General features: G+C 38.5%; 1 protein-coding gene across 1 annotated transcript in view; it reads left to right on the top strand.

The window, feature by feature from the left end:
* Positions 1-26,798, top strand: part of LOC127419658 (dystrophin-like) — a 375,384-nt gene that overhangs the window by 169,533 nt on the left and 179,053 nt on the right. Inside the window, exons 44-54 of the mRNA XM_051661226.1 lie at positions 6,036-6,211; positions 7,606-7,741; positions 8,409-8,558; positions 8,741-8,923; positions 12,183-12,284; positions 12,441-12,555; positions 12,747-12,949; positions 13,301-13,418; positions 16,537-16,742; positions 17,592-17,746; positions 18,234-18,423. Of these exons, the coding sequence (XP_051517186.1) occupies positions 6,036-6,211; positions 7,606-7,741; positions 8,409-8,558; positions 8,741-8,923; positions 12,183-12,284; positions 12,441-12,555; positions 12,747-12,949; positions 13,301-13,418; positions 16,537-16,742; positions 17,592-17,746; positions 18,234-18,423 (1,734 nt within the window). The remainder of the gene's footprint in view (positions 1-6,035; positions 6,212-7,605; positions 7,742-8,408; positions 8,559-8,740; positions 8,924-12,182; positions 12,285-12,440; positions 12,556-12,746; positions 12,950-13,300; positions 13,419-16,536; positions 16,743-17,591; positions 17,747-18,233; positions 18,424-26,798) is intronic.

The raw sequence follows: 26,798 nt of genomic DNA, 5'->3' as shown, positions 1-26,798 counted from the left end.
GAACAGCCAGCTTCTTTGGCAATGAATGTTTGTGGCTTACCCTCCTTGTGAAGGGTGTCAATGATTGTCTTCTGGACAACTGTCAGATCAGCAGTCTTCCCCATGATTGTGTAGCCTAGTGAACCAAACTGAGAGACCATTTTGAAGGCTCAGGAAACCTTTGCAGGTGTTTTGAGTTGATTAGCTGATTGGCATGTCACCATATTCTAATTTTTTGAGATAGTGAATTGGTGGGTTTTTGTTAAATGTGAGCCAAAATCATCACAATTAAAAGAAGCAAAGACTTAAACTACTTCGGTCTGTGTGCATTGAATTTATTTAATACACGAGTTTCACAATTTGAGTTGAATTACTGAAATAAATGAACTTTTCCACGACATTCTAATTTATTGAGATGCACCTGTATATATTTTTTTTTTATGAACTTTAAGATTAATGACTAATGTCTTTGAAGTCCATCCTGGATTAACTGCAGAAGTTTACATTGATGCATTGTACTTTGTTAGTTGGCTGATGAAGGCTTTTGTTGGCAATTAAATGATAGTCTATGTATTCCATTTCAAGAGTGTAGTCCATCAATAGACAAAGTTGATGCAGGCAGAGATTAATGAGGGGCATCGCAGTTCAACCTGAAGGTCATTTCGGTGAGGTTCAGTGGGGTCCATCCTAAGTCCAAGGTTCAGGCAGTGGCATATGGAGTATCCGATGTCTTACAGTTGGAGTTGGCATCAGTTCATCCTCTGAATTCAAAAGATGTGATGTCTGGCTAGCACTGGCTGTAGTTTGTCATCATCTCTCAGCGACACGTAGCAGTGGAGTCTGACACCAAACAGGAACGGAGCTGGATCTGGCAGGCTGTGGTAACCTTGGGATATGATTCCCGAGGTTGAGACATGGAAACAAATAGAATAATATTAGCGTAGATGCCATTAAATTTTATGAAGAGTTATAGATCATGATGGATGTTTCTGGTTCTGGCAGACTAACTAAAACAGCCTAATTGTGAGTAGAAGGATAAATTAGGTGTATTGCCTGGCTAAATAGATGAGTCTTTAGTCTAGACACATTTAGTCTGCATTCCGAACAGTGTTAGAGAGACTATTCCATAGTTTAGGAGCCAAGTATGAAAAGGATCTACCTCCTTTTGTGGATTTTGATATTCTTGGAATTATTAACAAGCCAGAAGTTTGTGATTGTAATGAACGTGACGGAATATAGCGCAGATATATATATATATATATATATATATATATATATATATATATATATATATATATACAGTTGTGCTGAAAAGTTTGCATACCCTTGGAGAATTGGTAATATATGTACCATATTTAAAGAAAACATGAGTGAGCAGGCAAAACACATTTATTGAAAATGCCTCCAGGTCATGCAAAGTCTTTGGTCATCTTGCATGAACCGCACGTTTGAGATCTCCCCAGAGTGGCTCGATGATATTAAGGTCAGAAGACTGTGAACCTTCTCCAGAACCTTCACCTTTTTCTGCTGTAACCACTGGAGGGTCAACTTGGCCTTGTGCTTAGGGTCATTGTCGTGCTGGAAAGTCCAAGAGCGTCCCATGCGCAGCTTTCGTGCAGAAGAATGTAAATTGTCTACCAGTATTTTCTGATAACATGCTGCATTCATCTTGCCATCAATTTTCACAAGATTCCCCATGCCTTTAGAGCTCACACACCCCCAAAACATCAGTGAGCCACCACCATGCTTCACAGTGGGGATGGTATTCTTTTCACTATAGGCCTTGTTGACCCCTCTCCAAACATAACGCTTATAGTTGTGACCATAAAGCTCTATTTTGGTCTCGTCACTCCAAATTACAGTGTGCCAGAAGCTGTGAGGTGTGTCAAGGTGTTGTCGGGCATATTGTAACTGGGCTTTTTTATGCCATTGGCGCAGTAAAGGCTTCTTTCTGGCAACTCGACCATGCAGCTCATTTTTGTTCAAGTATTGTCATATTGTGCTACTTGAAACAACCACACTGTCTTTTTCCAGAGCAGCCTGTATTTCTCCTGAGGTTACCTGTGGGTTTTTCTTTGTATCCCGAACAATTCTTCTGGCAGTTGTGGCTGAAATCTTTCTTGGTCTACCTGACCTTGGCTTGGTATCAAGAGATCCCTGAATTTTCCACTTCTTAATAAGTGATTGAACAGTACTGACTGGCATTTTCAAGGCTTTGGATATCTTTTTAATATCCTTTTCCATCTTTATAAAGTTCCATTACCTTGTTACGCAGGTCTTTTGACAGTTCTTTTCTGCTCCCCAAGGCTCAGTATCTAGCCTGCTCAGTGCATCCACGTGAGAGCTAACAAACTCATTGACTATTTATACACAGACACTAATTGCAATTTTAAAAGCCACAGGTGTGGGAAATTAACCTTTAATTGACATTTAAACCTGTGTGTGTCACCTTGTGTGTCTGTAACAAGGCCAAACGTTCAAGGGTATGTAAACTTTTGATCAGGGCCATTTGGGTGATTTCTGTTGTCATTATGATTTAAAAAGGAGCCAAACAACCATGTGATGATAAATGGCTTCATATGATCACTATCCTTAAATAAAAGACTTTAAAAATTATTATTTTTTGCATGATCAGTCATATTTTCAAAATCAATGCCAAAATGTCACAATTTCTGCCAGGGTATGCAAACTTTTGAGCACAACTGTATATAAAACAGAGCACTTCACAAATCAAATGAATATGCCTAACATCAAAACAAAATTAGCTTGCCTGGAAAAGATGTTTGTTTCATTAATTCTCTCATTGTGTTTGATGTTTGAAATCAGTGTTTTACAGACACAGTGGCCTCTTTCACCTCAATCAACACACCGTTGAAAAACTCAAACAATTAAATGCGTGTCTGGGTCAGTGGGGTGTATGAGAGCATTTGAAGGGATGTGTTTGTGTTTAATTGCATTTAGCTGTGATGTGTGTAGTGTCTCTGTCTCTGTAAGTGCTTAAAGAGAGTGTGTCAAATGTCAAATTGTTCTCGAATACAAATTAAGGTAATTCTAATTTCCTGCCTTCATTTACATATGAAGAGATGTGGAAACTTGCTGTTTATCAATTTTGTGTTTCAAGCCGGTGATTTTCAGGAGTAAGCTTCGTTTACATAATCGCCGGTCAGTAGCCGAGAGACGGAGCATGCATTAATATCTGCCAGCAGGATGTTGTTAGTCCCTTGACTACTGGGACTCCCTGCTGAGTTAATAGTTCCAGGACCCGGGAAAGCACGTCAGAATGGTTTGAAAACATTGCTCTGTCACTGGAGCAGGGTCTTGTGTTCTCATCAAGTTACCAGTGAGCTTCTACTTTTACTTAAGAGCTGACAATCAACTGCATCCGAATCCAAAGGTAGCTGCCTTGTTGCCTCGCTGAACTATCAGTCAGTGACTTAACAGACAGCGTTTGCGTACGAAGGTACTTCTAGAAACTGGTTTCAGACAGGCTTCTGAGGCAGCACTACGTCACATCGTTGATAGGATACCAGCATTCATTCAGTCCAACTGAAGCACAATGGACAATTAATCTAGAACAAATTCAAGAATGTTTTGACAATAACCAAGCAAATATTTAATAAATATATATTACTACTTTATTGCTAGAAATGGAATCAAAAGTAAAAAAAAAAACCAAAAACTTACATTTATACATAATCTGGCTATTAACTGTCTATTCTTCTGCTGCCATTTCCTTTCTTCAGTTCAACCGCTGTGGATCTGCACAAACAGGATTGTGGGATTTGATAGGCAGCAAATGATTAATCTATACTGCCTTTAAAAATCGATCAGATGAAGGTATCTCAGTAGACATCTGGACGTGCCTTGGTCCCTTCCTATCTTGTAGACAGCCTCCAGAGGCAGCATTTTCCTGGTTTCGGATGCAGCCATCATGCTGATCTGAACGTTTTCATTTGCGATCGCACTCAGCTACATATCATCACAAATGCTGATTGTAACCCATAGTGATTCTGTCACCAAGCGTTTTTCCTGGGGTTCTCTTACACTAAAATGATAAATATAATCAAAAAGCAGAGATTTAACAGTCTGTTTTCATTGAACATAAATCCTTTGCACGTTTAAAGACACATATGAACATACGCATTCTACGGCAACATCAAAGGGGGAAAAAAAATACACAATCACACACATCCTCAAGGTAAAGTAACTCCAAGAATCCCATCCTTAATCACTCTATTACAGTTGTTTATCTTCACGTGGTACCCCTGTTGTTATTTCAGCGAGCTCCACATGAAGGGAATCGGAGATAGAGTGTCAGGGGTTGTTATGTCTGCCACCTCTTCACCATTTTGTATCGGCAAGTGTGCCATACTTCTGACTGAAGAGAGTGAGATCTCAGCAAAACAGTCGCAAGTTTGACACCCTCTGCCAAAATGTAGTGTTCCCACAAGGATCGTAAAACCTGTAATCACTTATTACCATTGTGGGTTGGGCTAGGCGATGTATTGAATACTCACAAATATTGTGAATATTGTAATGATTTTACTCTGCTTTTTATTTATATTGTGAAAGCAAAGTGCTGCAGGTTCACACATTCACACAATTCTGAGATTTGTATCTGTATAATTATATAATATACAAAGTTATATATTTATACATATACAAATATAAAAATGCAACATAGTATCACAGAAAAGCAGGAGATGACTGTTTCACTAGAAATGTAATAAGGAACATTGTAAACTATCAAATACACACAAATATAAATTAAAGACGTGACAGAAATATATTGGGAGCCAGTTTATATTAGGTGTCTTTAACTACTATGTACTTTTATTTATTTTTTATTTTTTATGGAAAAGGTATGCAAAAAATGGTCCTACTCCCTTAAAGATATTAATTAAATAAGTGTCCTGAGATATCTCAGTGACAGCTGTAGACTAAATGTGTCCGCGGATCGCAAATAATGACACTTTCTGCCTGTCAATCATTTTGTCAATCTCGTAGTATTGAATTTGCAGTGAATTATTGAGCCATAATGTGATTTTATGGCTTGTTGTTCATAACAGTTGTCAGTTGAGTGTGCTATGTTGCTGCTGTTGTTTTTAACAACTGTTTCTGCTCGCAGTAAAGTTCATTTTGGTATCTTTGGAGTTCTGGGTTTTGGAAAGAAGCTGCGTGGCTAATTCAATGGCTCAGATTCCTGGAAGTAGAATGGCTGAAATCGCTTACAGCACCTTTAAGCATTTGATACAATGTACTTATTTTGTACATTCGTGTTGTTGCATTGTACTTACATTTAAAGTACCTGCATTTAATTACATCTGTAGCAACACTGTTAGCCTTACCCCTAAAACTTACCCATCCCTTACCTTAAACCCTAACCCCTCCTCCTAAACCTAACCATACACTAAGCCTTACTCTAAACCCTAACCCTAATCTAAACCCCCTATAACCTATGCATACCTCAACCTTAGTAGCAGTAAATGTACATTTTGTGAGAATTTTGCAGAACATGTAGTTACACAATAAATTAATTGTATTATATGTATTTTAATGTTAGCACAAAGTAGTTAAATACACCTAATATAAAGTGGGACCATATATTGTATACAACAAATCTAATCCTCTAAATAATAATAATAATAATTTTATCGTTTTTGTAGCCATATCATCCAGCCCTAATTATGATGAGTAGCCAATGGTTCCTAATAGGAAAACAGCTGCATTAACATACTAAATAAAGTCTTAATAGAAATGTCAGCATGCAGAAAGGTTTGTGTGAGGGTTAGGTTTAGGGTTACAGGACAAAATAGTATTAGCTCAGGATAAAAGTGAAGCCAGTGAGATAGAAGTCAATGGAAAGTCCCCACCATGTAAGGGTTAGGGTTAGGTACATTGTCACCAAAAGTAAACTAAATCTGACAAAACCTCTCTTTGTTTTAGTGTTAGCTTTAATGTTTAGTAATTATAATCAGCTTTAAATGAAAACAATAGAAGTCTCTGATATATCCTCATGCAGAAAGCTGTGTTAATGTGTGTTTTTTTGTGTGTAGGATCTGGAAGAGGGTTTGGCGTCTCATCAGTCTGTTTTGGTGGTGTTGAGCCGGTCTGAAGAACACATCATCAGTCAGCTCTCGTCTCCTGTTGGTGCTCTGCTACAGGAGAAACTGGACACACTGAGACACCGCTGGACAGACGTCCAGAGACAAGTGTCTGACCGCCAGCACAGGTTACCATGACAACAACAACACTCACGCCAGCACTCCTAGCAAGCAAATTAACAGATCCATATGTACAATGGTGTTCAAATCTCTAATTCCACTTGTGAAAATGGTTCTGATATGCATTTTAGCATTTTTTTGTTTTGTTTTAGAGAGCATCTTGTGTGCTTCAATGGAAGCAAGGAACTTAGTAAACATAGTCAATGTCACAGACTTTCTAACATTTAATTAGTGATTGACTTAGAAATACACTATATTGCCAAAAGTATTTGTTCACCCATCCAAATAATTGAATTCAGGTGTTCTAATCACTTCCATGGCCACAGGTGTATAAAATGAAGCACCTAGGCATGCAGACTGCTTCTAAAAACATTTGTGAAAGAATGGGCCGCTCTCAGGAGCTCAGTGAGTTCCAGCATGGTACTGTGATAGGATGCCACCTGTGCAACAAGTCCAGTCGTGAAATTTCCTCGCTACTAAATATTCCACAGTCAACTGTCAGTGGTATTATAACAAAGTGGAAGCGATTGGGAATGACAGCAACTCAGCCACGAAGTGGTAGGCCACGTAAAATGACAGAGCGGGGTCAGCGGATGCTGAGGCGCATAGTGCGCAGAGGTCACCAACTTTCTGCAGAGTCAATCGCTACAGACCTCCAAAGTTCATGTGGCCTTCAGATTTGCTCAAGAACAGTGCGTAGAGAGCTTCATGGAATGGGTTTCCATGGCCGAGCAGCTGCATCCAAGCCATACATCACCAAATGACTTTTGTTTTTGAGTTTGGGGATGGCCCCTTCCTGTTCCAACATGACTGCGCACCAGTGCACAAAGCAAGGTCCATAAAGACATGGATGAGCGAGCTTGGTGTGGAAGAACTTGACTGGCCTGCACAGAGTCCTGACCTCAACACGATAGAGCACCTTTGGGATGAATTAGAGCGAAGACTGCGAGCCAGGCCTTCTCATCCAACATCAGTGTCTGACCTCACAAATGCGCTTCTGGAAGAATGGTCAAAAATTCCCATAAACACACTCCTAAACCTTGTGGAAAGCCTTCCCAGAAGAGTTGAAGCTGTTATAGCTGCAAAGGGTGGGCCAACATCATATTAAACCCTATGGATTAAGAATGGGATGTCACTTAATTTCATATGCGTCTAAAGGCAGATGAGCGAATACTTTTGGCAATATAGTGTGGTTCAGAATCTTAAATATATCTTCTCAGTTTTACAACATACCATTTCTCTGTTTCTTTTTTCAAAATATTTATACTTTTTGTTTGCCACCAGGTTAAATTAGATTTTGAAGCCCAGACTTTCGATGTGGATTCAGACATTTGGACCCCACTGCATATTCAAAACGCTGATTTTATTTTGTATTAACGGTGTCATTATGTGTTTTGTGTAGGTTGATGGGTGATGATCCAGCTGTTATGGATGTCATTCAGCGTTCTGCTGATCTGGCTCAGTGGGTGGAGCAGACGGAGGTTGCCGTGTCAACATTACCTGTCTCTGCTACTGACAATAACCTCAGAGAGCTCAAGGTTCGACACACAGACACACTACAAACAAGCTACTAACTACCCCAGTGCTCTTCTTCTGATGGCCTGGCTGGGCCATTAGTTCAAATTTGGACTTGCTTTGACAGTATTTTCAGCACTGCCATGATTTGGCATGTGACATTTCTGTCATCTGACCTAAAACTCTCTTACATTGACCCTTCACCATCATTATTATTTGAGATCTGCTGCACAATTTGAAATGTAAAAGACATGCTATAAACAGGTCATAAGACACAAGATCTAGACCGTTGCTGCTGGAGAGGAGGAGGGTTTCAAAGAGAAAATTCTTGTAGCGCGCTGCAGTGAAACCAGCTTGTATACAACTGAGGCAATTTAATTGTTAGACAAAGAGATTACGCAAGTTGATAGGCAAACAGATTACATGTCAACCTGTCTTTAAGCTGCACCATCCAAGCCGATCGAATGCACAGATTTCTTGTTAAAGGGGCCATCAGCTTGCACCATATAGTGTCTCATAACTGAACTTAAAGTCATTGAAGGGCTATGTGTATATATATATATATATAGAGAGAGAGAGAGAGAGAGAGAGAGAGAGAGAGAGAGAGAGAGAGAGAGAGAGAGATTGATTCTGTATCTGAATACATACTTTGTCAAAACAATAAAATAGCAGGATCTGTCTTTCTCTCAGGCTCTGACAGAGGAAATGGATGGTCAAAATGAGATGTTATCATGGCTGAACAAGGCTGGCTTTCAGATCTTGTCAAACTCCAGTCTGAGTTCCCAAGACAAAGACACTCATGTGAATAAACTACGCCAGATAAACATCAGTTGGAGTAAAGTATGAAACCACCTCCATATCACACAATCCAACCACTATATTTATATGTCTTCTTATATATCTGTCTGCCTGTCTTCCTGTTTGTCTGTCTGTCTTTCTCATTACTGCTTTATGTGAATGACCATCAGAATGGACACTTGTTAAAGTGTTATGAATTGTAATTGTATTGTGTGTGTGCGCAGATGAGCCGTGAGTTGCTGGATAAAGTGCGTGAGGTGGAGGGGTGTCTGCAGACACACACACAGGTCCAGGACGAGAGCAGGCTGACATCATACGGGCAGTTCCAGGATCGCATGAACAGACTGGGTGACTGGGTTTATATCACCAGCCAGTCACTGAGTGAACTCACACCAACTGAGGCGCAGGTCAGTCAAATTGAGACTGAAACTAGTCCTGGACAGTGTCTGAAATTAACTTTTTATTTTATTAAACTCTGCTGCATTTTTTGGGCTGCCACCTGCAATTTTTCACACTCAAATTTAAAAGCTCACTATTCACACATACTGTGTACTAAGGACCCTTTTCCACCTGTTATTAAGATGCATTTTTGGTGATCTGATCACACGTGGTCAGCTCTAAATACAGGTATGAACAGGGTCTAAATCATTTTGTGATCGGATAAAAAAAAACAAAAAAACAAATTACACAAATGTGGTCAAAAACACATGTGACCACATCACATTTGAGGTGTAAATGGTAATCCGTTCTTTGTCTTTACTTACGTTGTTCCGCTTTATTATCATGCAGTAACACACTGACATAGTGATTGATGCATTTCGTCATGAAACAGAATATTAGAAAGGATATTATGAAAGAAAATATTAGAGAGAGAGAAAAAAATAAAATGTGAGTGTGTGTGTATGTATACACACACACACACACACACACATATATATATATATATATATATATATATATATATATATATATATATATATATATATATATATATATATAGATATATAGATATACACTATATTGCCAAAAGTATTCGCTCACCCAACCAAATAATTGAATTCAGGTGTTCCAATCACTTCCATGGCCACAGGTGTATAAAATGAAGCACCTAGGCATGCAGACTGCTTCTACAAACATTTGTGAAAGAATGGGCCGCTCTCAGGAGCTCAGTGAATTCCAGCGTGGTACTGTGATAGGATGCCACCTGTGCAACAAGTCCAGTCGTGAAATTTCCTCGCTACTAAATATTCCTCAGTCAACTGTCAGTGGTATTATAACAAAGTGGAAGCGATTGGGAATGACAGCAACTCAGCCACGAAGTGTTAGGCCACGTAAAATGACAGAGCGGGGTCAGCGGATGCTGAGGCGCATAGTGCGCAGAGGTCGCCAACTTTCTGCAGAGTCAATCGCTACAGACCTCCAAAGTTCATGTGGCCTTCAGATTAGCTCAAGAACAGTGTGTAGAGAGCTTCATGGAATGGGTTTCCATGGCCGAGCAGCTGCATCCAAGCCATACATCACCAAGTGCAATGCAAAGCGTCGGATGCAGTGGTGTAAAGCACACCGCCACTGGACTTTAGAGCAGTGGAGACGCGTTCTCTGGAGTGATGAATCACGCTTCTCCATCTGGCAATCTGATGGACTAGTCTGGGTTTGGCGGTTGCCAAGAGAACGGTACTTGTCTGACTGCATTGTGCCAACTGTGAAGTTTTGTGGAGGGGGGATTATGGTGTGGGGTTGTTTTTCAGGAGCTGGGCTTGGCCCCTTAGTTCCAGTGAAAGGAACTCTGAATGCTTCAGCATACCAAGAGATTTTGGACAATTCCATGCTCCCAACTTTGTGGGAACAGTTTGGGGATGGCCCCTTCCTGTTCCAACATGACTGCGCACCAGTGCACAAAGCAAGGTCCATAAAGACATGGATGAGCGAGCTTGGTGTGGAAGAACTTGACTGGCCTGCACAGAGTCCTGACCTCAACACGATAGAGCACCTTTGGGATGAATTAGAGCGAAGAATGCGAGCCAGGCCTTCTCATCCAACATCAGTGTCTGACCTCACAAATGCGCTTCTGGAAGAATGGTCAAAAATTCCCATAAACACACTCCTAAACCTTGTGGAAAGTCTTCCCAGAAGAGTTGAAGCTGTTATAGCTGCAAAGGGTGGGCCGACGTCATATTAAACCCTATGGATTAAGAATGGGATGTCACTTAATTTCATATGCGTCTAAAGGCAGATGAGCGAATACTTTTGGCAATATAGTGTATATACACACACACACACTACCGGACAAAAGTTTTGAAACACTTGCCTGAAATGTTTCTCATGGTCTTAAAAATCTTTTGATCTGAAGGCGTATGCTTAAATGTTTGAAATTAGTTTTGCAGACAGAAATATAATTGTGCCATCATATTAATTTATTTAATTACAAAACTAAAATTTAATAAAAAAAATAAAAATAAAAAATGTTTTTGAAATTGATGACTTGGACTAAATAATAATAAAAAAAAAACTGTTTAAAAAGCATCCCAGGGTGATAGGCAAAGGGTGGCTACTTTGAAGATGCTAAAATATAACACAGTTTTGAATTATTTTTGATTTTGTTTAGTAACAACGTAATTCCCATAGTTCCATTTGTGTTATTCTATAGTTTTGATGACTTAAATATTATTCTAAAATGTGAAGAAAAAAATATAATAAAGACTGAGTAAGTGTTTCAAATCCTTGACTGGTAGTATGTGTGTGTGTGTGTGTGTGTGTGTGTGTGTGTGTGTATATATATATATATGTATATGTTTTTTGTTTTTTTTCTCTCTCTAATATTTCCTTGCCACAGCCACCTTTGGCTTGCTCACTGGGGGCCTAAATACAAACAATTTTAAGGCATGATTTTCAATGACGTTTTTAAGGAAACTGTTCATTAAGGACTTATAAAACATTATACATTACAGCATGATTTTCTGTAAATCTGCTTTGAAAAAAGGTGTATTGTGAAAAGTGTTATACACATATACATTTCTTGACTATTTTCCCCCACTGAATTGATTTTCAGGGGCATTTTTATATCATATGAAAAAAAAAAATGTGGACCTCCAGAAGTCTGGTTCATCCTTGCGAGCAATTTCCAAACACATAAAGGTACCACATTCATCTGTACAAACAATAGTATGCAAGTATAAACACCATGGGACCACGCAGTCATCATACTGCTCAGGAAGGAGACGCATTCTGTCTCCTAGAGATTAATGTAGGTTGGTCCGAAAAGTGCAAATCAATCCCAGAACAAGTATCTATATCCACAGTAAAACGAGTCCTGTATTGACATAACCTGAAAGGATGCTCAGCAAGGAAGAAGCCACTGCTCCAAAACCGCCATAAAAAAGCCAGACTACAGTTTGCAAGTGCACGTGGGGACAAAGATCTTAACTTGTAAAGTTTCTAGTCAATTCGCACTTCAGAATCTCACTGGAAATTGTAGGTCATCTGGGTACTTCTCGCTTACTGCTTTATGAATACTGGGGATTCGGACATACTACTCCACTGGCATACTATTTTTGGTTTACTATATAGTAGGGAAGTATGGATATTCAGACGCAGCAATTGTCTCCAGTGAGATCTGTCTTACCTGTGTGTGTGTGTGTGTGTGTGTGTGTGTGTGTGTGTGTGTAGGTTCTGGAGATGTCCATGCAAGAGCAGAAGCGAGAGTTGGAGGAGCTGTTGTCCTATTCCATCGAGCTCCAGAAGAAACAGCTGCTGTTACCACAGGAAAAGGTTTCAGTCAACAACTTTACATATTACTGAAGAACACATGACTCTGCACTCAACACTTTTGAGTGGTTTTGTAAAGTCACTTTTTTTGTACTTTACATAAGGATAGAGAGGGTACATCAGAATATAATTGAATTGTGTGTTTGTGTTTGTTTATAGAGTAAAATTGAACAGCTTGCAGTTGATTGGAAGGCTCTGGACATCAGATTGAAGGAGACACCACAACAGTCTCTGTCACCATGGACACAACAAGTCGCTCAGCAGCAATTTACAGGTGAGTTTAGTGTAGACAGGTGAAAAAGACACACTTTGTTCACTTAAAGGAGAATTCACTAAGAATTATTATATATTTATAACACTATTTTCCATAATTTGATATATGAGCATATATACTGAAATATTGCATATGAAAGTGACTCAGCTGTTGTAAATTCACCCCTCAGTTAATGGCTTTGTGTGTCATAGTGAGCGTGCCGTCTGCAGTTAACATGGTCAGCCTGATGAGCGAAGAGCGACATCACAGTCCAGAGCTGGTGGGCCCGACCGATCTCAACCAGACAGCCACAGAGCTGGCCGACTGGCTCCTGCTTATTCACCAGATGCTCAAGTCCAATATCGTCACTGTGGGAGACAAAGATGAGATCCACACCACCATCGGCCGCCTTCAGGTCAGAACAAGAGAGTGTGTGAGAGTAAAGGAGAGAATGTGCTTCAACCTGGGAGTGTATTTGTCTTTAGTTTGAAGATGTTTTAGTTAAAGTTGGCTTGATATGTATGTGTTTGTGTGATTGGATGACAACACGGAGGGAAGTTGTTCTTCCTCCAGGGGCACTTGATGGTTCAGAAAGCCAAATCCTGTATTGAACTGCATTCAAATCTCAGGACTTTTTTGAATAGGATAATTATTATTTAGATTATCTTACCTAGCAATTTGAGACAACTTCTGCTCATTTTTATCACTCTGTTTCATGCTAATTGCTATTCTGCCGCTCATTCTATCGCTATAATTTTGTGTGTAGGTGACTAAATGTGATCTAGAGCAGAGACATCCTCAACTGGAGGACATCAACACACTGGCTCAGAACATCAAGAACAAAACCTCCAACTTAGATGTGCGCACCTCCATCTCAGAGAAACGTGAGCATGTTAATCATATTCAATTTTAACTTCATCTTAATTAGGGTTTTAAGCAATGAAGGTTGTTCTTCTGCTGCTGCTTCTCCTCCTCCCTCTCCTTCTTTTTCTACCTCTTCAGGCCCTGATGTTCTTCCGGAAAAGTTATCCTTCATTCAGGGGTAAAAAGAAGTTAGAAACAACCGAGCAAAAGTATATTGTTTGCGAACATTCAGACACCCTCCACACCGCAGTGGGAGGCATTTAGAAGTACATTGAAATATGAGAACACTCAGTAAAACCTTAACTAATGTGACATTAAAATGTGTTATCAATTACTTTATGCCTCATTGTGTGAGTAGAATTCACATTAGATTAGTAAACCGTTCAATGAGTTGTATGGTTGTTTAAAATTTTTTGGATTGATCCACTTACAAAACACAGCAAACAGCTTGAAAAAAAAATTCAGTTGACAAAAACCTCCAGAAAACGTTAGTTGGGGCCATTCTTTTTCTTCTCTTTCTTTCTTTCTTCTTACTATTCTCCTCTTCTTCTTCTTCCTCTTCTTGCTCTTCTCTTCTTTTTCTTCTTCTTGCTCTTGTTGTTCTTGCTTGTTCTTGTTCTTCTTTATCATCTTCTTCATCAAGTTTAGCAGGGTGGACTTTTTCACTGTAGCGCCATCTTAATTTCTTTATGGGAATGACAACTTGCAGTCTCTTCAGTGGGTTGTACGGTTATTTAAATTTTTTGGATCTTTCTACTGACAAAACACAGCAAACAGCTTTAAAAGACAAAAACCTACAGAAAAAATGAGTTGTGAAAAATAAGAAGTGATATACGAGCTTTATATAGCTTAATACAGTGGATGCCATTGAAGTAACTATAAGTCTATATCCCTCACAGCCTTGTTTTTATTCACATCAAAAATCAAATATGGCACCACTGTAAATTAGGTCTTTGGTCCCAAATCCCACCACTATTCAGGTGTAGACACACTTTCCCATTTCTGACCCGAGGTGGTGCTATAATACGTACTTTTTTCATTTTTGCTAAATGAGTCAAGCAAAATAAAAACGTAAATGTATCTCCGATTTCATTACCGTCTAGATACAATTTTTCTGCAATTTTGAATTTTTCGAAAAACCTACTTTTTCAAACTGCTGCTAACTGCTGGTCTGTTTTGTGCAACATTTTGCAAGTGTTATCTAGACACCCTCTTGACAAAAATGTATCAAAAGAATGTTGATTTGTCAAATTGTTCAGTAGATATACACTGAAAAACTGGATCACAATGTTTAGTCTGGACATTAATAACGTGAAAAATTACTTCTACAATTTGAAAAAAAAATGTTCATAACTTCTTAAACTACTTCAAAGAGTTCTCATCAAAAACTTCTACACGTGCAGCAATGACAGTTTTGCAGATTGTTGGCATTCTAGCTGTCAGTTTGTCCAGATACTCAGGTGACATTTCACCCCACACTTCCTGTAGCACTTGCCATAGATGTGTCTTGTTGGGCACTTCTCACGCCATCTTACAGTCTTGCTGATCCCACAAAAGCTCAATGGGGTTAAGATCCATAACACTCTTTTCCAATTATCTGTTGTCCAATGTCTGTGTTTCTTTGCCCACTCTAACCTTTTCTTTTTGTTTTTCTGTTTCAAAAGTGGCTTTTTCTTTGCAATTCTTCCCATAAGGCCTGCACCCCTGAGTCTTCTCTTTACTGTTGTACATGAAACTGGTGTTGAGCGGGTAGAATTCAATGAAGCTGTCAGCTGAGGACATGTGAGGTGTCTATTTCTCAAACTAGAGACTCTGATGTACTTATCCTCTTGTTTAGTTGTACATCTGGCCTTCCACATCTCTTTCTGTCCTTGTTAGAACAGTTGTCCTTTGTCTTTGAAGACTATAGTGTACACCTTTGTATGAAACCTTTCGTTTTTGGCAATATCAAGCATTGTATAGCCTTCATTCCTCAAAACAATGATTGACTGATGAGTTTCTAAAGAAAGCTGTTTCTTTTTTGCCATTTTTGACCTAATATTGATCTTAAGACATGCCAGTCTATTGCATACTGTGGCAACTCAAAAACAAACACAAAGACAATGTTAAGCTTCATTTAACGAACAACTTTCAACTGTTTTTGATATGATGACAAGTGATTTTCTAGTACCAAATTAGCAATTTAGCATGATTACTCAAGGATAAGGTGTTGGAGTGATGGCTGCTGGAAATGGGGCCTGTCTAGATTTGATCAAAAATTATTTTTCAAATAGTGATGGTGCTGTTTTTTACATCAGTAATGTCCTGACTATACTTTGTGATCAGTTGAATGCCACTTTGGTGAATTAAAGTACCAATTTCTTTCCAAAACTGCAAAATCTGTACATTATTCCAAACTTTTGGCTGCCAGTGTAGATTGGAAAATGAATTGGGACACTGCCAAATAAATAATTGGCTTATATTTTCAAAACAAAAAGGTCTTTCTGAAAACTCAAAATGAAAGACGGTATACCTACAAAGTAACTAGAGTACTGAGTTATGAAATTACTTTTCCCCCTGACTGACCTGTTCTTTCAAATTTTGCAATTTTGGCAATTTTCTCCACATTTCCAAACTGCTTAGACCCCGATAACTGCCACTTGCAGCTGCATTCTTACATTGTCTTAATATTAACTTTTGTTTTAGTCATAATCTTATTCTTAGTCATACTGTTATTATTAATCGTAATCTTAGCTTTAATCTTAGTTTTTGTGAAAAAAAAAAAAAAAAGAATACTTAATGCAAATACACATAAGTACTTAGTGCAGTCTTGGGTTACTTTGGTGGTAACACATTTCAAAACCCAAGGAGTTATAGTTACCTTTACTATTAATGTGCTCTTATTCAGGTAGCAATAAACATGTAAACAATTTAACTAACTTAAACTTCCACAGCAAGATTATCTTCAAACTGTTGCTCCACTATGACAGTAGTTGATCTGAAAGAGACCAAACTGACCTAAGAAGACAGCTGAGGCAACACTGAGAATGCACTCTTGCATTGTAAACAGCAGCTCATGGAACACAAGAACTGTATTAATCAACATCTGTTCTGAGAGAGATAGTGACAATCATTCCTTGTTTCCTGTTATGTATGCAGAGGAGAAAGTGCGTAGCCAGTGGGACAGCACACAGCATGGTGTGGAGGCTCGACTTCAGCAGCTGGATCGCATGATTAGCCACAGCGATCAGTGGGAGGAGCTGAGACGTAAGGTGAAGGCTCTGATTGATCAAAACGAGATGCTGTTTCATAACCTGCTGCAGCTGAGCCAAGAGCCGCTGACTAAACAGATCAATGACAACAAGGTGAGACCTTCAACCTATATTAAATCTCAAGTCACATCCACACATATCCCTTTAAGTTTGAAAACTCAGTTTTCAGTTTCCTAACATCATCGTTTTCAAACGTCTCCATTTTCAGTGTAGGAAAAGGGCATTCAAATTCAAGTTTTCAAATGAAAACTTTTTCGTGAGGAAGTGGCCTGAGTTTGACCTTTGTTGCTATAAGATACAAGAAACAAGTTCTAATTTGAAGGGGTCTCTTTTTAGGTATGTTCAGGAAGTCCAAGCTCTAGCCCAGTTTTGATTCTGACACAGATACCGAATTTATGGCTGAATTCTATTTATATAGTACAGATTATTAGAGTAACTGATACTTATATATATATAATTTTTGTATTTTTTTTTTTTCTTTTCATTTTTGTGAATCAGCATTTAGATAAGAGTGTCTGTTAAATGACCACTTTCCAAGTCCAAGGGTTTAACTGGGTGATGTACACTGCTAAAACTTACCTGTAGGTGATGCTAGAGTCATAATTTCACTGGCTTACAGTTTGTACATATATTGATCTGGTGTTTTATACATAAGCACATATGTTATGAATGATCACATAATTTAGTTTTTGCCCTAGGATCAGATTACATATTGTTAGACTAAGGGAAGATTTTAGCCTTGTTGTTGTTGATGATGTTCCTCAAGTCAATTCAGAATTCCTGTCTCCTTCAAAAAACTTCTTTAGGGTTTAGGTTACATTCTGCAACAACAGACACATTTAAACCTTGATTTCTATAGTGACTCCATGTGCATTGTCATAGTTGAGCATTAGTTGTGCTGTTAAAGATTGTAGGTTATTTATTGCTTTCTTTGTTTGGCAGGTCTTCCTGCAGGACCTCAGTCGAGGACAGGAGAGTGTGACCTCCTTTAACGAACTGTCCAATCAGCTGCTGCAGGAATATGCAGCCGATGACACACGCAAGGTCAAAGAGGTCATGGACAAACTCAACACTTTGTGGAACAGCATCAATAACAGGTGCGTAGAAAGTGCAAAACCTTAAATATTTCTCCTCATTTTATGACAATGTTTTTTTTTTTTTTGGTTTTTTGTTTTTTTCGCTAGGTTTAAATTCTATTTTGAATCTCTGAATCTAAAACTTTTGGACCCCATTGTATGCTCATGTTTATTTCACTAATCATGAAGTCTAGCACTCGGCCAAAAGAGAAAATGCGTATTTCCATTAATCGTTCACACACACACACTCCAAAACAGTATGCTATCTGCAGCAACTTTGTACATGTCATCGTCAAAGATAAACGTCCATTTCTTCTGACACACGCAATCATGAAAACAATGTTTAGTACCTCCAGCTGTCACACACACCGCTGTAAAGGTGTTTCCTGACATAAATATTTACATGTGAATTACTGGTTGCAGTTGTTTGGATAAATGGATAAATAACTGAACTGACACAGTACAGCTTTAATTTAACGCTCTGTTTTTACTGGTTCATGGTTATTAGGGCGTCGGACCGCCAGACAGCTTTGGATTCAGACCTAAAGACTCTGCAGGCGTCCCTCCGAGAACTCGAGTCGTTCCTGAAGTGGCTGCAAGAGGCAGAGACAACCCTCAATGTGCTATCTGATGCCGCCCAGAGGGAGGGGCTCGCCCAGGACTCCACCCACATCAAGGAACTGAAAGGCCAGCTGGGGGTAAGAGCTGAGTTTACGCTCTGTTTGTGCTTGTGTTTTGACATGTGCACACTTATAAGGGTTTATCGGTGAGTTTTTAGATGTGTGGATGTTGAGAAGTCCATTTGGGACTAATATTGCAAGACTTTTGACTGTCGGTGTAAAGTCTGGTCCACTATGCAACTTCTGTCCAAGTACTGCCCACTTAGATTGGAAGTAATTGTCTGATTGACATGTAAAAGGACCAACAATAATTGTTTTTTTTTTGTTTGTTTGTTTTTTCACATTTTAGAATAATAGTAAAGTCTTCAAAACTATGGAATAACATAAATGGAACTATGGGAATTATGTTGTGACTAAACAAAATATAGAATAAATCAAAACTGTGTTATATTTTAGCATCTTCAAAATACTCACCCTTTGCCTAGAATTTGCAGAAATGTACTCTTGACATTTTCTCAACCAACTTCTTGAGGTATCACCCTGGGATGCTTTTTAAACAGTATTGAAGGAGTTCCCATCTATGTTGGGCACTTATTGGCTGCTTTTCTTTATTATTTGGTCCAAGTCATCAATTTCAAAAACTTTTTGTTTTTATTAAATTTTAGTTTTATAATGAAATAAATTAATATGGTGGCACAATTATATTTTTGTCTACAAAACTAATTTCAAACATTTAAGCATACAACTTCAGATCAAAAGATTTTTAAGAAACATTTCATGAGAAACATTTCAGGCAAGTGTTTCAAAACTTTTGATCAGTAGTGTATATATATACAGTACTGTGCAAAAGTTTTAGGCACTTGTGAAAAATGTTGCATAATGAGGATGTCCTAAAAAATAATGACATAAATAATTTTCATTTATCAATTAATGTCATACAAAGTCCAGTTAACATAAAAAAGCTAAATCAATATTCGGTGTGAACACCTTTGCCTTTAAAACAGCACCAATTCTCCTAGGTACATCTGGACACAGTTTTTCTTGGTTGTTGGCAGATAGGATGTACCAAGCTTCTTGGAGAATTCGCCACAGTTCTTCTATTCTATCTATTTAGACTGTCTCCATTGATTCTGTCTCTTTATGTAATCCCAGACTGACACGATGTTCAGTGGGGAGCTTTGTGGGGGCCATGACATCTGTTGCAGGGCTCCCTGTTCTTCTATTCTAATCTTGTCTATTTGCAAAAGTAAAGTTTGGGAGTCTAACATTTATATTTCCTATTGAAACACTAAAGCTGAAGATATAAATAACCATCTTATGACAAATGCTTTCGTGAAGCGTCTTGTGTGCCTAAGACTTTTGCACAGTACCGTGTGTGTATATATATATATATATATATATATTAGACCAAATAGTTTTCCTAAAAACGTATGTTCATATATGTGGACAGCAGGACAAAGTTGTGAAATTTTAAATAATACCAAGCTATGGAAGGTCAGATTTTTTTACATCAAATTGTTTATTATGTTTTCAGGAGTGTTGGTTATTCATGTTTTTGAGATGTTACAGACATTACATCAGAAATTAGCATAAATAATTCTGATTTAAATTAATGGCCAGCATCATCCAATCACTGCCAACCATATTAAAATTAAATTAAACATTATAAATTCTGAATCTATGTACTGATTATCATTGTCCCATGTCTGCCAAACATGTTGAGTGGTCCAAACATCATCTACAGCCTGAAACTGAACTTTTGATAGGAAGTGTAGATTGAATGCACTTATCTGGATAGAGAGCTACAGGATGCTCACATGCTCCCTATTTGGTGAATGACTTAACCCCCAGTGTGCTGTCTGTCTGTCTGTACTGGTCTCAGAACAGTTTGAAATGCACATTATTTTTATCCTAACTCCATATAAAGCTTTTGAAAGCAACATTTTCCTATTTTTTTTTTATTTATTTTTTTTGGATGCATCCATTAATTCTCAGTGTGATAATGCATAGTGAATATAGGATATTTTAACTGAAACTGAGCATAGTCCACAAATGTGGTCATTGTGTTTAACAGCGTGCCATGTTGCAATAAATTGCTCAAATTTTAAAAATGGCATGTTGAATAAAACTAGAGACTCTAATCTTTTGACTCAAACAGGTTTTAATGTAAAACTTAATTAGGTTTCTTAACAGATGTCAAAGTTTAACCTTTTACTTCCAGCATAGAGTCTCCTGAACTGAGATCAGTCGGTTTAAATGAAATAAACTTTTGCATCGAAGCCAAAATACACTGTCCACACATGTGGACGTCGCACTTGGTTAAATGTATATAAGAAGCAATATATTTATTGTCTTTGCTAAAAATTCAGATATTTTCAAATATATAAGTAGTTGAAGAGTGTTGAGAGACAGACTCGATTGCATCATTTACAGTATGTCATGCTAGTGGGCGGTCACTGCAGAGCGCTTCTAGTGCACTTTGTTAGCTGCAATTCTTTGCTTGGTGGATCTTTTCTCTTAAGGATCATGGGAGTGTACTTGTTCACCAGGAATTCTGCTATTAAAAAAAATTGGATTCACTTTATATCAGGTGTATTTAACTACTATGTACTTAAGTATTTAATACTTTGTACATATTATGTACATATGTGTTGTTGCATTGCATATGTGATTTCTTATTTTTTTTTTTTTTTTTGTCGAATTTTGCAGAACACATTGTAGTTACACAATAAATACATTGTATTGTATGTATTTTAATGTTAGTACATAGTAGTTAAAGACACCTAATATAAAGTGTGACCAAAGATGTTTTTCAAAATGAAGTTGAAATAACGTGGACTGATGACTTCAGCAGAAGCTTAAACCATCAATTGACCTCGGAGCTCATGGTAGGTCTGTCTTTAAAGCTTCATAAGCCATCAGAAAAAATCAGTTAGCCTTGGGAAGAAAATGATGAGTGGATATCTTGTTTATTTACTACTCAGTGCCTCAAACAAAACTCTTGAGTATCTTTAAAAGATGCCACTAATCTGGCAAACTCTGGCAAAGCCAGTGACAAATTCTTATTTAGAAGTGCTCAATGCATAAGCTGAAAGCACTGTAAACACAAATTTATTTCTAGGCAGACAGATTTAAAACCTGTGCAACCTAATGCATGGAAGAGGCATAAAGCCAGCCAATCAGATTGGAGTTTGTGATTTCTTTTTTAGCCAGCTCTTGTCAGTTTTGTGTGCACAAGGCAGCAGTCAGTCAGTGAACGGACTGTGGGCTTGACATCTGGGGTTGAGACTAATCTGGGACAAAAAAGCACTGAAGTGTGTGTGAGCGTTATTCAATTATCTCCCCGTCATTGCTCATTAGTTCCTCCGTCAGCCACACCACAGCATACGTGCAGTCAAGGTGTAGATCTCTTCAGTTGGGAATGAGTCTCTCTTCATCACATCTTTGTTTCTTGGCTGAGTCTGTGTTTGTCCTGTGGGATTCATACCTCACAGTTTGAGCTCTTTATCTACTGTCATCTCTAATCATGACTGTGCTTGGAATATTTCAGCTTATCTGTCTACTGTAAGATTCACCTGGACATCAGGACTCTACACACTCACAATGCTTATGCACACTAAAGTAAATTTGCGTCAGCATCTGTTTTTATAAAACAGATGGCCATTATAAAATGGATAGTTCCAACTCTAGATTCTGATTGGACGAGCCAATTTTGAAGGCATTGCCATCGTTATCACAGCCAAAATCGAACCTAGCAAAATCACTTTATAAGATGTGTTGTCATGCTCATTTTGTGTCATTTTGTTTTTCAAAAATCTTTCACTTAGTGCATTTATTCATTTATTTTCATAATACTCTTTTTCAGCGCTCCTATTTTTCAAGGACGTGTTCAGGTTTATTTAATTATTTACACACAAACATGTCTGTGATTGTCACAGTCAATAAGCGGCAAATGGCATGTCATGAAATTGTCTTTTATCTCGCCTGATGTCTGTGTTTGTTTGAGGTCAATTACAATACCAGGAGAGAGACATGTTATTGATGTCTTCATGATGTCACAATCACTTCACAAAATGCTTTTCACTTTCTCAATAAAAACCTCTCAACTATTATTTCTTTGCCAAAACAATTTGTCACTTTGATGTTAAACTGCTCAGCGCATTCGAAAGAGAGTGTGAGTGTGTATTTGTTTTATTTTTTTTAGTAAAGATGAAAGTAGACATTTCATGTAATCTTGCAGAAGACTGTGACAGAGCTGATTGCACTAATAACTTTTTTCAGCACACATTTCACTGAAGCAAAAACACGCCTGCAGAATTAATGTTGAATGCAAATTCTGGGGATGTACAGCATCGCTCCACTGTGATCCAGACACCTGAATCGGCTCTTTAAATTCACTTGACTCTACACAGTGCATCTGGATATACACTGATGAGCCAAAACATTGACCACTCACAGGTGAAGCAAATAATGTTGATCATCTCCTAAAAAGGCCACATGTCGAGGTCTGGGTAGATTAAATGGTAAGCGAACAATCAGTTGTTGTGGTCAGTGTGTTGAATGCAGGAGAAATGGGCAGGAGTTAAGACCTGAGTGACTTTGACAAGGGTCAAAATGTTATGGCCAGACAACTGGGTCAGAGCATCTTTGAAACAGCAAGGCTTGTGGGGTGCTCCCGGACAGCAGTGGTGAGTACCTACCAACAGTGGTCCGAGGAGGGACAAACCACAAACCAGCAACAGGGTGTTGGGTGCCCAAGGCTTATCGATGCGTGAGGGCATCGAAGGCTATCCTGTCTGGCCCGAACCGACAGAAGGTCTACTGTGGCACAAGTTACAAAAAATGTTAATGATGGTTACGGGAGGAATATGTCACAACACAGTGCGTCACACCTTGCTGCATATGGGGCCACTCCAGACCAGTCTGAGTGCTCATGATGACCCCTGTCCACCGTCGAAAGCACCTACAATGGGCACACGAGCATCAGAGCTGGACCTTAGAGCAGTGGAAGGAGGTCACTTGGTTAGATGAGTACCGTTTTCTTTTACATCACGTGGACGGCCGTGTATGTGTGTGCCGTTTACCTGGGGATGTGATAGCACCAGGATGCACTGTGGGAAGACGACAAGCCGGTGGAGGGAGTGTGATGCTCTGGGCAATGTTCTGCTGGGAAACCCTGGGTCCAGCCATTCATGTGGACGTCAATTTGACACGTGCCACCTACCTAAACATCATTGCAGACCAGGTACACCCCTTCATGGCAATGGTAATCCCTGATGGCAGTGACCTCATTCAGCAGGATAATGTGCACTGCCACACTGCACACATTGTTCGGGAATGGTTTGAGGAACATGATAAAGAGTTCAAGGTGTTGCCCTGGCCTCCAGATTCCCCAGATCTCAATCCGATTGAGGATCTGTGGGATGTGCTGGACCAGCAAATCTGATCCATGGCAGCTCCATCTCACAACTTACAGGACTTGAAGGATCTTCTGTTAATGTCTTGGTGCCAGATACCACAGGACACCTTCAGGGGTCTTGTAGAGTTCATGCCTTGCGGGTCGGCTCGGTTTTGGTGGCACACGGAGGACCAACAGCATATTAGGCAGGTGATCATAATGTTTTGGCTCATCAGTGTATTCCCATTTTAACGCTCTTCTCAGTCGTAATTTATTGAATTACTACCGCTATGATTGCTAGAAAATATACACAAAAATCCCTTTGAAATAAAATGCAATTTACAACCAGCTTTCAGTGAGCAATACTAGCGTAATGTTTATTGTTTTGAGAATGAATTCACACTTACTAGGAATTAATGTGTTACGACAGTGACATTGGATGATCAAATTCAGTTTGCACCATATTAACAATGAATACTATCTACAGGCAATCTGATGATCCCAGAATATAAACGGAACATGAAACGTTTTATGTTAAGTGTTTTCTCCTATGGTGTTGTTAGGTGGTGAATAGGGCATTACTAAATAGTTTTTAGATGGTTCCCTACTGGTCCTTGTGAAAATAGACCATTTTCAAGTCTCTATGACATCGTGATCCTAGATAGGAACATTTTCAATATAAGTCTATGGGAATATCGCTCATATTTCATCTGCTGGATGGACATTTATGTTCAGAAATAAAAAAATATATATTTTAGAAAAGAACTCAAAATTCCGCATTTGTTTCAAACAGACTTGATGTGTAAGTATTCCAAATTATAAGATTTTTCACTCAAAAGGAAGGGTTTACTTTATATCTATAGGTGTCGCTCTTTCCAGATGAAATGCTTCTTAAAAAAAACAAGCCTATGTCAATGTTCATGTTTAAAATCCAAAGGGAGTTTCTTATTGCACCCGGTTATTTTTGACCCGAACAAAGCGATTGTTTGGATTTTTCTCCAAAACAGAGTGTTAACATAAAATTATAGTCTTTCCCCTTCGATACCATTTAATTTTTTCGGCAATAGATAGTTTGACCATTTGAGTTCGAGATAAATCTTGTTTTCCCTGGTCTCTTTCTTAGTTTTATGTTAAGAGTTTTTTGATTTCATATTGACTTTCATTGTGAATGTTTGTATTGACAGGTCATCCGAGGCATAATAAGAGATGATAATAGGTCTTTCTGACAGACAGAGAGAGAAAGAGAGAGTAAATTATTTCCACTCAGTTTCATTAAGGCTATCTTCATTTCTTCCTCATTTGAGTCATGTGTTTCACTGCTCTATTTCTCTCTCTTTATCTCAGGAGACACGCTCTCTTTCAGTAAGTGTGTCACGCTCTCTCATTCCCTTTATGGATTTATACTCTCTCTTTCTCTCTCTTTCTTTTGCATTGCTTTAGGTGGTGAAAGAGAGAGAAATGTACACTGGGACCCCCCCCCCCCCCAAACAGTCTTTCCTTCCTTCCCTCGTTCATTGGCGTTCTCCACTATTTTGCATTAATTCTCTCTCTGTGACTCTTGTTTACCACTGGAGAGGACAGCGCTCATTGCCGTCGTGCTCCTGACGTGCTTCAGCGTGCGTGTGAGCTTGTGTGTGTGGGACATGTTTGGCAGGTCTCGTCACAGTTCGCTCTGCTGGTGGTGGAGGATATGTGAGTATGCGTGAGTGCGCGCGTGTGTGTGGCGGAGACGATGTGTGCTCTCAGACACTGGCAGTCGTGTGCAGGCAGAGTTAAGATGATGGCTGTAGTTCGGACGTCTCTGCAGAAAGTGGTGGTCTTCTTGCACCGGCTCCAGAGAATGGCAATATCCTCACCACGATACCAGAAACTGTGCAAGGTCAGTCCCGCATGTGCCTGCTCACTGATGTGCTTGCGTCTCTTCTATGTTAGTTTACGGTAGTTTGACTGTAGTGTAGTTTGGTTTATTGTGTGTTTTTCTTAAGTTCTGGTTGAAGTTTCAGTTGATGGTTCATTCACATGTTTCTTTGGATACTTCTCAGGATTTTTTGTTTATCCCTGTGAAATTCTTCATGATGCTAGTGAATATTATTATTATTATTATTTTAATCCATTTTGATTTGTTTTAGCTGTTTTGAATTTTTACAATGTCTTATTTTAGTGCATTTAGAAAAGCACAAGTTTGATGTAATTTGTGGTGTTCTGTTGTTCATGCCGAAAGGCAACCAGGTAACTAATAAAAACCCTTGGACATCTCCTTAGGATTTTAAAGCATTTTAATTTGTTTATGTTTGTTGATTATTTCTTTTATTTTATTTTTCCCCCAAAAATCCTGCATAATTGCTTGCTTTACATGGTTTCAGATGTTGTGGTTTGGTTGTATTGTTGTAGTTAAGAACAGCGTATGAGTTAAGTATTCTGTTGTTTTTACCAAAAACAACCTAAAAGAACAGAGTTGGATAAGCGTTTAAAAAATTATTTAATAATGGTTAATGAATTTTTGTGATGTTTCAAAATAGTACACAAGAGTTTGCAGTGATAGGTGATACTGTGTTCTGTTGTTTTTTTTAGAAAGGCAATCTAGAAAACTCAAAAAGCAAATCAGACCAGGATAGATGTTTGAAAGAAATTAATAAAAAAATGTTTGATGAACATTGATGCAATGTTTCAGAATAGTGCACAAGAGTTTATTGTAATAGTTGATGTTGTTTTTAGTTGTTTATTATAAAACACAAACAGGAAACCTGTACAAATTGTATGAGGGCAGATAGAACATTCAAAATAAATAGATTCAATAATGTTTGATGTATTTTCATGTAATGTTTCACAGACATTAAAGAAGATTAATACTGTTTATGAGTAAGACTGATGTCAGCTTAAAACAGCATGAGCTGTCATCAGCCATAGAGTGACTGTCTGTGTGTTTGTATATGTGTGTGTGTTCGTGTGTGTGTGTGTGTGTGTGTGTGAGAGAGAGTGAGATTATAGAAAGCAACAGCTGTTCTGATATTCAGTGTTTAACTGAAATCCTTACAGGATTTGCACACACACATAC

Source organism: Myxocyprinus asiaticus, chromosome 29 (assembly GCF_019703515.2).
Source record: "Myxocyprinus asiaticus isolate MX2 ecotype Aquarium Trade chromosome 29, UBuf_Myxa_2, whole genome shotgun sequence".
In the NCBI taxonomy this organism is placed as follows: domain Eukaryota; kingdom Metazoa; phylum Chordata; class Actinopteri; order Cypriniformes; family Catostomidae; genus Myxocyprinus; species Myxocyprinus asiaticus.
Note: the sequence above shows the minus strand (reverse complement) of the source record. Positions and strands in the feature narration are given on the sequence as shown.